The sequence below is a fragment of the Dipodomys merriami genome, unplaced genomic scaffold (genome assembly GCF_024711535.1).
Source record: "Dipodomys merriami isolate MVZ:Mamm:240054 unplaced genomic scaffold, mDipMer1.0.p SCAF_703, whole genome shotgun sequence".
Classification (NCBI taxonomy): Eukaryota; Metazoa; Chordata; class Mammalia; order Rodentia; family Heteromyidae; genus Dipodomys; species Dipodomys merriami.
The window spans coordinates 181388-198794 of NW_027206295.1; the positions used below are offsets into that span (position 1 = coordinate 181388).

General features: G+C 49.3%; 1 protein-coding gene across 7 annotated transcripts in view; it reads left to right on the forward strand.

The window, feature by feature from the left end:
- The window catches only part of LOC138817905 (chromatin remodeling regulator CECR2-like), a 129298-nt gene extending 117096 nt beyond the window's left edge, over positions 1-12202 (forward strand). For all 7 annotated transcript variants that reach the window (XM_070008677.1, XM_070008679.1, XM_070008678.1 and 4 more), the window contains 6 exons: positions 160-286; positions 1566-1954; positions 3706-4543; positions 7401-8802; positions 9972-10083; positions 11836-12202. In XM_070008677.1, coding sequence (XP_069864778.1) covers positions 160-286; positions 1566-1954; positions 3706-4543; positions 7401-8802; positions 9972-10083; positions 11836-11841 — 2874 coding nt within the window. In that variant the 3' untranslated portion in view covers positions 11842-12202. The remainder of the gene's footprint in view (positions 1-159; positions 287-1565; positions 1955-3705; positions 4544-7400; positions 8803-9971; positions 10084-11835) is intronic.
- The last annotated feature ends 5205 nt before the right edge of the window (positions 12203-17407 follow it).

The window sequence follows — 17407 nt, forward strand, 5'->3', positions numbered from 1 at the left end:
TGGAGCCACAGCGCTGCTTGCAGATGCTCTACCACTCTCGTTTGTCATTCTTACAAATTAGATTATTGGACATATACCATTCTCTTAAGCATTTTGTAATGGCATGAAACCTTTGCTTCAGAAGTGCTGAGTGATGTTCTATTATGTCTTCTATGTTAGATCCCCATGGATATTTCAAGTATGGAGAAGAAATTGAATGGAGGTATATACTGTACCAAGGAAGAATTTATAAGTGATATGAAGACAATGTTCAAGAATTGTCGAAAATATAATGGGGAAAATAGTGGTAAGTGAGGAATGAAGACATGCTGAATCCTGTTACTATCAGATTAATATACCTTCAGCTGGGAACCAGTGGCCCATGCTTCTAATCCCACCTATTCAGGAGGCTGAGATCAGAGGATCACAGATGTGGCAGTTTGAAACCAGCCCAGGCAGGAAAGTTTGTGAGACTCATATCCCCAATTGAGAAATAAATTAATTTATACACCCCCCCCCCAAAATTACTGCTAGAAATAATATGGTCAAAGCTGGGCATTTTTTTTTTCTTTTTTGGTTGGTCGTGGGGCTTGACCTCGGGCTTGGCACCGTCCCTCAGCTCTTCAGCTCAAGGCGAGCACTCTACCACTTGAGCCACAGTGCCACTTCTGGTTTTATGGTGGTTAGTTGGAGATAAGAGTCTCACTGACTTTTCCTGCCTGGGCTGGCTTTGAAACACAATCCTCAGATCTCAGCCTCCTGAGTAGCTAGGATAATAGGCATGAGCCACCAGCGCCCTGCCAAAGCTGGAAAACTGGGCTTTTTTTTTTTCCTCTGGGGCTGGGCGCTATCCTCAGCTCTTCAGCTCTAGGCTAGTGCTCTACCACTTGAGGCATAGTGCCACTTCCAGCTTTTTCTGTGTATGTGGTGCTGAGGAGTTGAACCCAGGGCCTTATGCATGCAAGGCAAGCACTCTACCACTGAGCCACCTTCCCAGCCCCCTGCTGGGCATTCTTGAAAGGCTAACTTTGACTACATAACAAGACCTTGTCTCAAAAAGTAAAAATAAATAATTCAGGAGAGCCAGGTATTGGTGACTCATAATCCTAGCTACCCAGATGGAGGCTGAGATCTGAGGATCATGGTTTGAAGCCAGCCCCAGCAGGAAAGTATGTGACTCTAATCTCCAGTTAAACACAAAAAGCTGGAAGTGGAGCTGCGGCTCAAGTGTTAGAGCACTAAGCTTGAGCAAAAAGAAGCTCATGGACTATACCCAGGCCCAGAGTTCAAGCCCCAGGATGGCACAAAAAACCAAACCAAACCAAAAAAATTTAATCAGGTTCAGCAAATCTTAGTAATTTGTTTTAGCTTAGCTCAACAGAATCAGACTTGGGCAGAAGAATATGGACAGAAGCATGTCTTCATCTTATATCCATAGCTCTATAATTTAATATGCTCCCAAGTTGAACTAAATCAGAAATGTAGCCAAATGGCATTTCTACTGCTTATTTTTAGAAGCACTTAATGTTTTTTGTGTGTGTCCTATCAAAACTACCTGGAGGTCAACCCTTGTGTCTTCCTTATAGAGTATACCAAGATGTCTGATAATTTAGAGAGGTGTTTCCATCGAGCAATGATGAAACATTTTCCTAGTGAAGACGGAGACACCGATGAGGAATTTTGGATCCGAGAGGATGAGAAACGAGAGAAAAGACGAAGTCGTGCTGGGCGGAGTAGTGGTGGCCACGTTTGGACACGCTCAAGGGACTCTGAGGGGCCCGGCAGGAAACAGCCGCCGGTGGAGAACGGAGGGAAGTCGCTGCCACCGGCTCGCCGTGGCGTCTCCTCTGGGGACAGTCAGAGCAGCAGTTCTGCACAGCCTCCTCGAGAGGTGGGGACTTCCAACGGCCAGGGCTTTCCCCGCCCCTTGCATTGCGGTGGACTGCCCAGCCAGGAGCCCCTTTTCAACCAGACGGTAAGGAAAAGCTGTTCCTGGAACTCACTGGTTTCAAGACAGGTGTGTGAGTGCTTTCCTTTCTGCCAGTCATCCTTAACCTCTTTTTATTAGCCATTTGGGGTTAATAAAAGGCACGTGTCTTTTGCTCAGGTGCCTTTAGGTATAGGCACATTGGTGACATGTGTATAGCTCAGCTGCTTGGGAGTTCAGGAGTTTGAGACCACTGTAGACAACATCAAGAAACTTCTCTCAAAAAGGAAAGATAAAGAAATGTTCCTCTTTTAGTGTCAAAAGCCCATGTATACTGCAGTACCTAAGCTACCCAGAGTATCTGAGACTTTACAAAATTTCATAATCAGGTACATTTGGAGCAGACAGGATGCCCACAAAGGTATTGTGGAGAGCAGATTTGTAAAAAGATGGAGAAAGACTGGTTTTTTTGTTTTTGTTTTTTTTGGTTGGTTGTGGGGCTTGAACTCTGGGTTGGGTGCTGTCCCTGCGCTGTTCAGCTCAAGGCACGCTCGACCGCTTAAGCCACAACCCCACTTCTGGTTTTCCAGTGGTTTATTGGAGATAAGAGTCTCACAAGGGGCTGGGAAGGTGGCTCAGTGGTAGAGCGCTTGCCTTGCATGCCTGAGGCCCTGGGTTCGATTCCTCAACACCACATAAGCAAAAAGAAAAAAGCTGGAAGTGGCGCTGTGGCTCAAGTGGTAGAGCGCTAGCCTTGAGCTGAAGAGCTGAGGGACAGCGCCCAGGCCTAGAGTTCAGGCCTCACAACCGGACCCCAAAAAAAAAAAAAAAAAAAAAAAAAAAGTCTCACGAACTTTCCTGCCTGGGCTGGATTTGAACCACGATCCTCAGATCTCAGCCTCCTGAGTAGCTAGGATTACAGGCATGACCCACCAGCACCTGGTTAAAGACTGGTTTTTGTTTGTTTTTGTGCTGGTCCTGGGGTTTGAACTCAGGGCCTGGGTACTATCCCTGCGCTTTTTCACTCAAAGCTCGTGCTGACACTTGAGCCACAGCTCCACTTCTGACCTTTTGCTGGTTAATTGGAGATAAGAATCTCACGGTCTGGGACTGGGAAGGTGATTCAGTGGTAGAGCCCTTGCCTTGTATGCATGAGACCTTGGGTTCGATTCCTCAGCACCACATAAGCAGAAAAAAAAAAGCTGGAAGTGGCTCTGTGGCTCAAGTGGTAGAGCACTAGCCTTGAGTTGAAGAGCTGAGGGACAGCACCCAGGCCCAGAGTTCAGGCCCCACGACTGGACCCCCCCCCCCCCCAAAAAAAAAAGAATCACATGGCCTTTCCTGCCCAGGCTGGCTTTGAACTACAGTCATCAGATCTCAGCCTCCCTGTGTAGCTAGGATTACAGGTGTGACTACCAGGGCCCAGCAGGAGCACATTTTTAATAGTCTTCAAGACACCCTATTCTCTCCTGACAGCTGTATCTTTTATTTTTCTTATTTTATTTGCCTCGTAGAGGCCAGCAGTACCAGGGTTACTTGGCCCTCTTCAAAGATCAGATCCCACCAACTTGTATGGCTCCTCTAGAGTCCTAGAAGTCCCCCCAGGAGCCCCCTTGCAGCAGCAGCCCCCCTTTGCCATGCAGGTAATCAACCTCCATAGACAGCTCACTTGGAGTGAGGCCTCCTCCTACATGCAGTTTAACTCAATGTCTTCTGTCCTGAAGAGTGTCCCAGTGGGTGAAGCGTGTCCACCGTGTTCTGTGATCGTTACCTGTATTTTCTTGTCTTTTTGTTCCCAGCCTCCAGTTGGAGGAAACAGCAGCCACCGAGGCCCTCGGCTTAGAGCTCCTGAGGAGACGCACGTGTGTGGTGGGCTGACACACCTTGCCCACGCAGGGCCCCAGCCCCACGCCTTGCAGCTCGGGCAGATGAGTTGCCCCGGTCAGGATGGAAGCGTGTATAGCCCAGGCCCGTTCCAAGCAGGATTCGTTCCTCCCAGGCACGGTGGAGCTCCTCCAGCACGACACCCAGACTTCCCCGAAAGCTCCGAATTTCCTCCAAGCCACATGTTTCGATCCTACAAATACCTGAATCGAGTGCGCTCAGCTGTCTGGAATGGAAACCACGGTGCTACAAACCCAGATGAGAGGCCCCATGTGGGGCTCGGGCCCCCTCACCAGCCGCACACCCTTGGCCACATGATGGATGTCCGGGGGATGAGACCGTCTGTTGCCCCAAACCAGTGGACTAAACAATCAAACTTCCTACCTCATGGAGTTCCTTCCTCAGGGTACATGCGACCCCACTGTGAGTCTGCAGGACGCCGGTCACAGCCACCTGCGGCCTCCACGCCCAGCCCTCTGTTCGGAGGGCCTTCCCAAGCCCTCCGAGGGGTGCCCGGCGGGGACTCCATGATGGACAGCCCCGAGATGCTCGCCATGCAGCAGCTGTCCTCTCGCGTCTGTGCCCCAGGTGTGCCTTACCACCCCCACCCGAATCCCCCGTCCCCCCTCCCCAGCCCTCTCCCACAGGCAGCCCAGGCAGCAGCAGTGAGTGTGTCAGTCCCCAGGCCCGCCTTGGTCAACCCTGAGAGGACACAGGATGTCAGTGAAACACAAGAGTCTGAGAAGGATGGAGGTAATCTACCTTGCTTTTCTTTCCTGATCCTTCACTGTTCACACAGAGTGTGGTTCTCCTGCACTGGCCCTAAGTACGCCCATTGAGCCAGTTGAAGTACTTTTAGTGTAAACTCCTGTACTGCTGTACCACAGGGCACTTAGAGTGTGTGACATTCTTTTTGTGATTATCATATTGATTACCATCAATATCCCTGTTTTTTTTTACAGATGGGAAATCCAAGGCACAGAACGATTTGCCCTTTGGGTAGAGAGTAGCCAAACAGACGAGGTCCACGATTTGCCCTTTGGGTAGAGAGTAGCCAAACAGACGAGGTCCACGATTTGCCCTTTGGGTAGAGAGTAGCCAAACAGACGAGGTCCACGATTTGCCCTTTGGGTAGAGAGTGGCAAACAGACGAGGTCCACGATTTGCCCTTTGGGTAGAGAGTAGCCAACAGACGAGGTCCACGATTTGCCCTTTGGGTAGAGAGTAGCCAACAGACGAGGTCCACGATTTGCCCTTTGGGTAGAGAGTGGCCAATAGACGAGGTCCACGATTTGCCCTTTGGGTAGAGAGTAGCCAAACAGACGAGGTCCACAATTTGCCCTTTGGGTAGAGAGTGGCAAACAGACGAGGTCCAATTACTCTTGAGCAGTGTTCCCTCACTGCCGTTGGCAGGTGGATGGCGGGTCAGGTGGAGACTGCTCCACCTCTCTGCTTGAGCTCAGACTGCCCCCAGCCCACCTGTTTCTGACTGTTCCTGGCAGGTCTTCTGCCCCACTCCCACACACCTGCACATAAGCGTGAAGAGCTAGCAAATGTGAGGAAAGCGCGGAGCAGTTTCTTAGCAGAACTAGAGGAGAAGTGTAGATTTTCTTCAGTATATGACTGGAGAATGGAGACACTTTTACTTTTTTTAAAAATTTAGGTAGTTGTATAAAGGACACTTTTATAAAAGATGTTAAAGGTTTTTTTGTTTTTGTTGTTGTGTTGGTGGTCATGGGGCTTGAACTCTGGGCCTGGGCACTGTTCCTGGGCTCTTTTTGCTCAAGACTAGTTGTTCTACCACTTTGAGCAACAAATCTACTTCTGGTTTTTGTAGTGATTAGTTGGAGACAAGAGTCTCACAGACTCTCCCTGCCTGGTCTGGTTTTGAACTGTGATCCTCAGATCTTGAGTAGCTAGGATGACAGGCGTGAGCCACTGGTGCCTGGCTTCATTATGAATCTTAAATCTTGTCCTCAGTCTGTTACCAGACTCAGATTTTGATCACACTTGGACAAACCCTGTCCTCCTAGAAACATAAGTGTGTGTACGTGTGTGTATAGATAGGTTAGAGAGGTGTCATCCATATTATAATGTGTATATTTGCATATAGTATATGGTATAGTATTGTATATAATATATTGTATATAATGTAGGTATTTCATTCATACTAATGAATTGTTGTAGTGAAGCCCTGGAGGTGTAAACTGTAATTATTCAGTGTATTAAATTGTTGTATAGTTGGGAGTTTGGTGGTATACACCTATGTTTTCTGAACTTGGAAAACAGGTAAACAAAAGATCTATAACCTGGCCGGGCTCCGGTGGCTCACGCCTGTCATCCTAGCTACTCAGGAGGCTGAGAGCTGAGGATCACGGTTCAAAGCCAGCCCAGGCAGGAAAGTCTGTGAGACTCTAATCTCCAAATTAACCACTAGAAAACTGGAAGTAGTGCTGTGGCTTAAGCGGTAGAGCCTCTCCTTGAGCTGAAGAGCGCAGGGACAGCGCCCAGGCCCAGAGTTCAAGCCCCACGACCGACCAAAAAAAAAATCTATAACCTGATAAAGACGCCTTTGAGGGTCTGGGAAGGTGGCCCAGGGGTAGAGCGCTTGCCTGGCATGCATGAGGCCCTGGGTGCCATTCCTCAGCACCACATAAGCAGAAAAAGCCAAAAGTAGTGCTGTTGCTCAAGTGGTAGAGTGTTAGCCGTGAGATGATAAGCTGAGGGGCAGGGCCCAGGCCCAGAGTTCAGGACCCATGACCAACCAAAAAAAAAAGATGCCTTTGAGTTTTTGTTACAGCTGGTTTTGTGTGTGTGTGTGTGTGTGTGTGTGTGTGTGTGTGTGTGTGTGTGTGTGTGTGTGTGTGTGTGTGTGTGTGTGTGTGTGTGTGTTGTGTGTTGTGTGTGTGAGTTGGGGGTTTGAACTGGGGCCTGAGTGCTATCCCTGAACCCTCTTGCTTATGGCTAGTGCTTAACCAGTGTGAGCTACAGCTCTACTTCTGGTTTTCTGGCAGTTAATTGGAAGTAAGAGTCTCATAGACTTTCCTGCCTGGGCTGGCTTTGAACCATGATCCTCAGATTAAGATAGGATTACAGGAGTGAGCCACTTGTGCCCAGTTTTATTATATATATTATGTATTTTGAGACTTCCAAACAAGAGTGTTGCTCAATACTAAAGTTTATGCTTAGTCTGATAAGGTTCTGGATTCCATCCCAAAGCCCCTCAATAAAAGGCCCATAATAAGTGTGTTCATTCACAGGTAGAGATTCAGTCTGCATTTTCCAAGTACTGAGAACACTTGCTGAAAGTGGGAGCCCTGCCCCCTGCTAGGGAGCCCCTGTTCTGAAGGGACGGAGTACTTCAGTGCCTCAAGCTCTCCTATATGGGCACCAGTGCTGACGACAGCCGCAGCCTCCTGCCAGAGTCCATGAGCTCTGATCGTCTCTCAGTCTCTTTCTCACCTGACCAGCTGCACAGGAGGGAGGCCTTCGGGGATAGCTTTAGAGTTCCACAAAAGAGAGCATGCAAGCCCTGACATTTGGGCTCCTCCGTATCCTCAGCCCCTATTATTTCACTCTTTTTTTTTTTTTTTTTTGTCATTCTTTGCAGAGTCCTTGCCCGGGCTTGAAGAGAAATCAGTAGGCATTAGTGCTTCAGAGAGGGTCTACCTCAAACAGCTACCTCAGGCTACACCTCCCCTGCAAGCTGACTGCACCAAGCAGAGCCCAGCGCAAGAGAGAGACTCGGAGGGCCCACAGCTCAAAGGCGACTCCTCAGAAGCTGACGCCGCCTGCAGAACAGCAAAGGGCAAGAACGCCTGGCCTGTGGATGACAGCTACCGTAGTCCAGCTGCCCAGGGCTGTGTGAGAGACCTCTCTGTGGTGTCAGACAGAGGGGCTCTACCTGAAAACGGGGCCACGGGGGAGGCTTCCCCTTGCGGCTCAGACGGAAGGGGCCTCGGTGGCACTGGTTCAGACAAGCCCCTGTGCGCCAGAGGCACAGCAGCACAGGAGACCTTGCAGTGCCCAGGGCAGAGCACAGTGGCACCGGCCTGTGCAGACTCGGGTTTAATGCCAGGCTCTGTGAGCCAGTTTTCCCCCTTGTACATGCCTGGCCTAGAATACGCGAATCCAGCTCCTCATTATCACGTCGGCCCAGGCCTGCAGGGTTTGGGCCCCGTGATGGGGGGGAAACCTTCGGTGTCACACCCTCAGCCGTTCCCCCCCAGAGCCTTTCAGTCCGCCAGCCCCCATCCTGGCGTCTTTCCCAGGTTCCGCCCCCACCAGGGAATGAGGTATTCCTACCAGCCACCACCTCAGCCTTCCTATCATCACTACCAGCGAACTCCTTACTACACATGTCCACAGGGCTTTTCTGACTGGCAGAGACCACTCCATCCCCAGGGAAGCCCAAACGGACCCTCAGCAAGTCACCCTCTGCCCCCGCGGCAGAGTGCTATGGCCGATCTGCAGGGCTGCGAGACGCTGAATACTGCCTTATCTTCTCCAACTCAGATAGATGCCGTGGCTGCTAAAGTTGTCCCAGCCGATGGGCCAAATTCTGGTCCTGAGGAAGAAAAGCTAGATGAGTCTATGGAGAGGCCTGAAAGTCCCAAAGAATTTTTAGATCTAGACAACCACAACGCAGCTACCAAGCGACAGAGTGCGCTCTCATCCAGTGACTATCTCTATGGAACTACCCCACCTCTGAGTTCGGGGATGGGTTTTGGTGCCCCTGTCTTCCCACCTCATGGTATGATGCTACAAACTGGGCCTCCGTACACACCTCCACGGTCAGCCCGTCATTTCCAGCCCAGGGTGTACTCCTCCCCTGCAGCCGCGCAGCCACCTCGCCATGCAGCGGCTGCCCAGCCCAACGGCCTCTCCCAGGAGGGCCCTCTGTATCACTGTCAGGAAGAAGGCCGGGGCCACTTCCAGGCTGTGATGATGGAGCAGATGGGCGCAGGAAGCGGGATGAGGGGGTCTTTCCAAGAAGTGTACAGACCATCCGGGTAAGAAACGTAGTACATAGTTCAATTGTTTGTTTTCTTATCTCTCAAGACATAACACATGTTAAGTTTGAAAAGAAAAAAAGGAAGATTTAAAGCTCTAGTGGTTTGGGACCGAGAAGAACATGTGAACCGTTCATGGTGTCTATTTTGCTCTTGTGACCATTTTTCCCCCTTTGTGAAAATGAGTTGGCATTGTCACTTCGTGTTCTGTTTTGAGACAGTATTATTTCACTCTGTAGCTTGGACTGGCAGGAACTTGCTCCCTGTAGCCTCTACTTTGTCCAAGGGGTAGGACTTGGGGTGCGTGCTGTCGTGTCCCATTTCATTCTTTTCATATTGGCTTGACACACCTGTATCTCCTTGCCTTTTGTTGCTTTTCCTCGGCCAGGGCCCCTTCAGATACTACAACGTAATTGAAAGGCCCCACGAAGCAGCAGATCGCCTCAGGTACCCATGTACTAAAGGATTTCGAGGCTGGCAAAACACAAGTTCTGTACCCATGTGCCTAAACCATTGGAAATTAAGTTTTAGCATTCAGATCCTTCCCACAACCAAGTACCTCAGCACTCCTCTCCTAAAAGGAATGCCTTGCAGTGTAATCTCAACACTGTGCCACCCACGGGAAAGAACCCCCAATACAAAATATCCTTAAAAGTCTTTCAGAACTAACCTTTTCCTATTTGTTTCTGACCTAAAATCTGTTCAAGGCTCAGAGTTGACTTGTATTTAGTCTCTTTTCAAAAGAATCATTCTATCTTTAGTTTGCTTTTTGTGTGTGTGTTTGGGGGGGGGGGGCGGGTCCTGTTGTGGGACTTGTACTCTGGTCCTGGGCATTGTCCCTATGCTCTACCACTTGAGCCAGAGCACCACTTCCGGTTTCCTGGTGGTTCATTGGAGATCTCAGCCTCCTGAGTAGCTAGGATTACAGGCGTGAGCCACTGCCACCACCCAGCTGATGCGCTTTTTAAAGAGGCGAGGCCAATTCTCGTCTAGATTCTGGCTCTGTCTCTAGAAGGCTCACACTGTCATTTGGTCCCAGGATTGATGATTCCCAGTTGAATCACCCAGATAGTTGAGGCAGCGGCAGCAGCAGCAGCATGATGAAAATGTTTTCTTGGGGAACTACTAATCTTCATTAATTCTTCACTGTCCCCTCTTTATGGCTGTAGCATGTACATGCCTCCGGTCCCGTCACAGTCCTCATTCTCAAAGACCCCAGCACCAGCAGCAGCACCAGAACAGTTGTCATCGCATAAGCCCCCGTCGCTTCCGCTGGGTCAAGTAAGAATCGGTGTTCGTTACTCCTCCAGGTCTGGGACATAAATACAGACTACCTATTCCTTCCTCACAGTGCTTGGCCCTGAGGTTTTCTGACTTTGGAAAGCTGGTTGGTCACACCAGTCTGTGAATAAGCTTGGAATGTTTCACAGTGAAAAACTTGAGTGTTGGTATCCAAAACATTTGGGTCCAAAACATCTTGGGCTGTGGTAGATTACTTGCCTAACATGCCTTAGGTTTTACCTTTAGTGTAAGACTGATTGACTTGTGCATGATCTCATTGCTATTCTGAGAACAAGTTGTATAGGAGTAGTAGGGGTTTGGTTTGTTTGGTCTTTTGCTGTGCTGAGATCAAACCTAAGGCCTTTGAATTCTAGGCAAGTAGTATACTACTAAGCAACACTCTGTTGGTTGGGGTAGGGGGTCGGTCTTGGGGGGTTGAACTCAGGGCCTGGGTGCTGTCCCTTTTCACTCAAGACTAATGTTCTACCACTTTGAGCCACAGCTACACTTCCAGTTTTCTGGTGGTTCATTGGAGATAAGAGTCTCATGGACTTTCCTGCCTGGGGTTGGCTTTGAACCACAATCCTCAGATCTTAGCCTCCTAAGCTAGGATTACGGGCATGAGCCGCGAGTACTGGGAAACAATTTTAAGGTATCCTGTTAATACAGGAACTTTTTCTAAAGAGTTTTCCCTGTATTTAGGCAACCGGGTAGAACAGGATAGTCAGCCCTGTGCTCCTAGCCCTTCAAGCCCAAGCAGAGTCTTGAAGGACCTTCTGATACTACATGCTTCCCCTGCCCCACTAGTCTTTTTGGTAGCCACCTAATTAGAAGAATTTATGCAGCCGGGCGCTGGTGGCTCACGCCTGTAATCCTAGCTATTCAGGAGGCTGAGATCTGAGGATCGCGGTTCAAAGCCAGCCCGGGCCGGAGAGACCGTGAGACTCCTATCTCCAATAAACCACCAGAAAACCGGAAGTGGCGCTGTGGCTCAAGTGGTAGAGCGCTCACCTTGAGCTGATAGAGCTGAGGGACAGCGCCCAGGCCCAGAGTTCAAGCCCCACGACCGACAAAAAAAAAACAACAAAACAAAAAAAACCAATTTATGCAAACCCCTTTTTTTGCCCATTTCTTTTGCCATAGTCTCTTACCTGTCTTAGCCTACTCTTTGTGGGAGAGACTAAAATGACAATAGCTATTACTTACTTTTTTAATTTGTATTTTATTTGGGGGGGGATCAGTCTTGAGGCTTCACTGGGCCTGGGCGCTGTCCCTGTGTGCTCTTCAGCTCAAGGCCAGGACTCTACCACTTGAGCCACAGCACCACTTCTGGTTTTCTGGTGGTTTATTGGAGCTAAGAGCCTCAAGGACTTCCCTGCCTGTGCTTGGCTTTGAACCGTGATCCTCAGATCTCAGCCTCCTGAGTAGCTAGGATTACAAATGTGAGCCACCAGCACCCCGCTGACAATAGCTATCTTTGAGTTCTGCTACTTCTCTGCCGTTTGCTGGGGGGGGGGGTCCCACACACTATTAACTCTCCCATTCACTCTCATCCTTGATACCATAAAGAAGATGTCAGCAGCGACTGTATTTCCCAGCATGCAAGAAGTCTGCAGTGACTGAGCAGTGGGCGGGGTCTGAATCAGGGCCCAGCACTTGCAGGACACCTCTGGGAGTGACATTGTTTTTTAGCAATGTGAAATCCTTTGTTTGTGTGTTTTAAAATATTTTCATTCTGTTTGTTTCTCTCAGAGCTAGTCCAAGGAGGATATAGCCCCCGATGAAACAGAAAGCTGTGCATGAAGACAGCGTGGAGGATTTGGGGAGTGACCCTCGCCCGTCTCTGCTGTCAGCAGCTGGAGCCTTGGACAGGCCCTCTAGATGACTGGCTTGCAGCGGCCCCGGGTTGCCACAGCAGCCCGCGTTCCTGCTGACTTCTCCAAGTCCTGAGACTCGGTCAGGGAAACGCGATTTAAGCTTGAGTGGGGCTCTTGGAGTGGTGCTTTTAAACTTTATGAACAGCTCAACTCAGGAATATATTTTGGGAAGGGACTACTTGTAGTATTAATGTTTTTGGAGCTGGGTCCAGTTTACAGAATTTTCATGTTGCCTTTTAAAATATTTTTTGTTGGTGGTGAATGTATTGTACATAAAGTGGGAAGGATGGGTGGGCATGTGAAGGAGACAGGAGCCCCGATCGTGGTGGGCACACAGCACTGCCGTGGTCTCTCTGTCTGTTTACAATCACGTCACACACGGAATGCTTTGGGGGGCTTGGGGAGAGGGTAGGGGAAGTTTCACCTTGTTACACATCACAGCCTCTGTGTCCAGCCCTGGACAGAGAAAGCTCTCCCTTGAGTCCAGTGCACCGTCTGTTCACTCCTCATCAGAGGTAGAGCTCTCTGTGACCATTGGGACCTTCAGCCCCAAAGGCAGGTGCTGGTGCTCAGATGACCTAAGTCCTGGACTTGTGAAAGTGGTACTCCATCCTGTGAACTGGTGTCAGGAATTGGACTGACTGCAGTGTTTCACTTACGAGCGGCCTCTCGGGGGTGCTGTAGAAGGGGTCACACGAGCTTTCTAGCACAAACCACATTTGGTGAACATGACTACTCAGGTTTGTATGTGTTAGTCTCAGTAAAGAAATTGCACAGGTTTGAATAAAAAAAGTGTATCCTATAGATATACAGTTTGAACTGAAGAATATTTCAGTATATAGTTTTTATTCAGTTAAGTGAATCATAGTATAATCAGCTATGGTGATTTAAATTAGCTGTCAAATATAAATTATTAGAAAGCATTTTGTCATTCTGATAGGAAAGAATTTTACAGTATTAAATTGTTTATTATGGATTTACAAGTTAATTACACTGGATCCTCCCTGTTTAGCATTCTGTGTTTTATTTTAGCTAAGATGCCACCCAAGTTTGGGCCCATCTTTAAACCTTTAAATATCCCACAAGGAGAGACGGAAAATAGCCTGAAATTCCAGTTTAGTAAGGAATAGCATTTTTTTGGAAGCATGCTTTTGGGGTTAGTAGAAGTCTTCCTAAAACGTGCATCTTTAGTTTCTTTCCGACTTAGCTGTGGGCAGGATTGGTAGAACCCTTCCCTCCAGTTCGTTTCCTCAGTCAATGGGGAACTGATAAGCTAGGTGTGGTGGTTCGTGTCTGTAATCCCAGCAAGTGGGAGGCTGGCGCAGGAGGATCATGAGTTCAAGGCCAGCCTGGATTAGGTACAAGGTGAGGCCCTATCTTTCTGTTTGTTTGTTTGTTTTTTAACTTGAGAACTGTTGTTTACAATCCGCTAAATATGCCATCAGAAGGAAAGGAGCTAGACTGGTAGCATCCAGGCTCTAGAAGTGAATAGACGCCGCATCCACACTTCTTGAAAATTCATCCCAGGAAGTGAACGCGTGCTAATGTAATGTGGTGAGACGGAGAGGGAGGAACACAGAGGGCCTCTGAGGTATGTAGCATATGAGCGGTCTTCTGTAACAGACTTCACGTTACATTTGTTACTACTGTGAGTCAGTTGGGTTCTGAGGCTGAGTTCTCAGGTAGGTGGACAGATCAGTTTGCCCTCAGGCTGGCCTGTGCTGAGATGGACAGAGCAGTTACTCCAGTTTGTGCAGGGCGCAGAAAGCATCTGTGTAATCCTGAGCCTGAGCCCAGTCCGTTCCGCCACAGACGGGGCTTTGTCCATAGCGCTAAAGCTGTAGGTACACTGTGTACACACCGCATTAGGTGCTGCTTCCCCTCGCTCCCGGAGTGCTCGAGATGCTGTGATGAACAAGTTACTTCCTCCTGTGTCCCCGGACTCCCCTCCCCTCCCCCAGTTCACAGGCAACTGAGAACATGCTGAGAGTAGTAGGTATCGAATCCCTGGGGTTGCAACACTATGAGCAGGAACAGCACAGTGGCCTCGGTTGCATCCTGTTTGCGAACTTGGTGGCCGTCATCCCTCGTCTGGGCATGTCTCCCGCTTGTAGTGGTCTTTGGAGAGCAGATCAGCTGACAGTTGCCGGGAGCCTCTGAGAGTCCCACATTCAGTCACCCCCCCCCAGACAGGACCCCTCATTTTACCTTTCTCCTCCTCCGGCTTTTCTCTTTCCAAGTGCACTAAGCAGATGTGAGAATAGTGGGCAAAGCATCTTCCAAAGGGTATGTACCCTACACCAAGCCACCTGCTGTGGTCCCTGGGGATCCTTGGAAGCCCTGACATTGCTGTTGACCACTCAGGATGAACAACTTAGAAACTGGTTCCTCAAACAAAGCCACGGAGAAACAAATATCCAGAAACAGAAGTCGAGCCTTTCAGGTTTCTTCTGCCCCTTGTCAGTCGGTTCATTTAAAAAGTCGCAGGAAGTTTTGGCCAAGATTTGTTGTGACAGATGAATATGGAGAAGGATATGCAAGATTCTTTGATTATTAGTTTCTGTTTCTCTCTCCCCTGGCTCCCCCTCCCTCCCCCCAGCTACTAGGTTTTTAAATTCAGGGCTGAGCACTTGCTATTCAAGTGCTCTACCACATGAGCCACATTCTCTCCCCGTGCCCGTGCCCGCCCCCAGCCCGGTCTGATCTTTAAAGCTGCTCCATCCCCTGCGTCAGGCTGGTTTGGTTTTGTGGTAGTGCCGCAGAGTCTGTTTAGCCACCCTGTAGTGTCACCTGGCACGCTTCAGGCTGTCCCCTCAGAAGGCAGATTCCTGCTGGCTTTTATGAAACCGTTGGTGGACTTTCTGCTCTGTGCTGCCCATCTTAGTCATGGTCAGTTCACTCTAGCCTTCCTGTGGAATTCTCTCCTGACCTTTATAGTTGTTGTTCCGTGATGTTCATCTGCTGTCTAGGTATTATTATTCTAATACCCGCCAGCACCTAAGGGTAAGCTAAATGCTGCCACAAACGCAGAACCCTGATGCTGGCGTCCCCATGGTCAGCACGGAGAAGCCTTGAAGTCATCCCGCTTGGCCGGGCTCCCTCTCTCCCCTCACTTCTCCTCCCCCATCTTTCCTCCCCCATGAGTGGCACACATCTCTTAAAAACGAATGTGAAACTCCACCCAGAGTCTTAATCCAGAGTCCCAAGAGCAGGGTATGATGACCTTAGTCAACGCTGGCATTTACCTATGTCTGTCCCTTTGTCCACTCGTTCCGGTCCTCATGGAGACCCGCTGTGGACGAGTTGCCACCGCTTACTGCTGGAGGTTTCTGGAATGTGGTCTCTCAGCAGATAGCATTTTGGACAAAACTTGTAGTGAGGACAGTGGCATTTGTGCCAGCAGGCAATTGTCATTTCTAGTCCCATGTCACTGGTCACCAGGACCGTGGCCGAGCCGCACTAGGTGAGAAGATAACCAGGGTAGATGTTTTGTCCAGTGGCTTTAGATCTCCCTCAAAGCTTTGGCATCGGAGCTTTGCCTTTCCACTGGGAAGACGCAGTTAGGGTCTTCTTTGCTTATGTCCCAGCTCTCAGAGAAACAGGACACAAGCTTTGTCTGCAGCCCTCTCCGCTAGCTAAGCACACGTCTTCCCTGGCTTGGGTTCGGCACCTCTTGTTGTTCGTTCTGACTTAACTCTTTAGTAGCCATGCCTGAAAACCAGCTGTTTGCCCTGCTTCTGTTTCTGGAAGGGTTGCGTTGGGGCAGGGTGGGCGGGGTGGAGGGGTGGGAGGGAACAGGTTGATGGCTATTGAGATACTCAGATGTTGCCCCAGATCAGGTGCCTTGCTCACCTGCCTTTTCCCTGCTCCACCTGCAGTACACACACAGGGTCCGTCCACACTCCTGCTGTAGAAGTGAATGCCCTGGTGAATCTTCTGGCCAGTACTGGAAGGGGGAATGCTATTTATTTTTTTATTTGTGTATATTTTGTCGTGGTCTGCTGATTCCCTGTTTCACTGAGAGCGACACTTACCTCAATAGTTAGTTCAATATTGTGTGTTGGATAATTTTTTAAAAGAACTTTTTAAAAAGCTTTTTGATCCTCGGAGGTCTGTAGATTTATTTCCATATGAACTGGTTATTTTGTATAAAGTACATTCTTAAAATAGCAAGGATCTGACTTGTGTGTCCGTGCGTGACTGTGATCATTAGGGCAAACTCCAATTCCACCAGGACCCCTGAGCCATCTCCTGAACTTCAGTGTCACCACCTCTCTGTGTTCTGGTTGGTCAGAATCCTCTCAAGGGCTGGCCAGCTGTGGTGGTGGATGCCTGTAATCACAACCCTAGAGAGGTAGAGGTGGGATGAATGCCATACAGGCTAGATAGGCTACAGAGCCAGTTCAATTCCAGCCTGAACTACATGACACACTGTCAAAAAAAAAAATACTGCTCACACCTGTTGTCATCCTTGCTACTCATGGCGCTGAGATCTGAGGATCATGGTCAAAGCCAGCCTGCACAGAAAAGTCCGTGAGACTTATTCCCAATTGATCACGAGAAAACTGGAACTGGAACTGTGGCTCAAAGTGGTAGAGTGCTAGCCTTCAGCAAAAAAACTCAAGGAGAGTGTCCATACCCATAACTGAAGCCCCACAACGGACCAAAAGATAAATCCCAGTGCTTTATAGCTTTGTTGGGGATGATAAATAGATGATGTAGCCACATTCTTTTTTTTTTGGTCGGTTGTGGGGCTTGAACTTGGCCTGGGCGCTGTCCCTCAGCTCTTCAGCTCAAGGCGAGCGCTCTACCACTTGAGCTACAGCGCCACTTCTGGCTTTTCTCTGCTTATGTGGTGCTGTGGAATCAAACCCAGGGCCTCATGCATGCGAGGCAAGCGCTGTTCCACTGAGCCACCTTCCCAGCCCATAGCCACATCGTTTACAGTTGGCTGTGAGAACCAAGATCTTGTCACAATTATTCAGCAAAAAGCGGGAAATGATGGTTTGTCTCATGTGGTAGATGGGGAAAGCAGAAAGCTCAGAGATCAAGTCGCAGTACTGACAGGCCCGCGTGTGCGCACACGTGCACACACACACACCTTGACAAGGTGCGGTAGAGCTGAGCCTCGTCTAGTCGAGGTACCTGCCTTACACAAAGATGGTCGCGTCACCATTGCGCTTCCATAACAACAACATAGCAACATAGCAACACAGAAAAGGGCAGGGGCGGGGAGGGAGAACAAGACCTATTTTGCTACTGTGGATTTGCCCAGAATTCTTTTTTTTTTTTTTTTTTTTCCTTGTGGATCATGGAGCCTGAACTCTGGGCCTGGGCGCTGTCCCTCAGCTCTTCAGCTCAAGGCTAGCGCTCTACCACTTGAGCCACAGCGCCACTTCTGGCTTTTTCTGCTTATGTGGTGCTGAGGAATCGAACCCAGGGCCTCA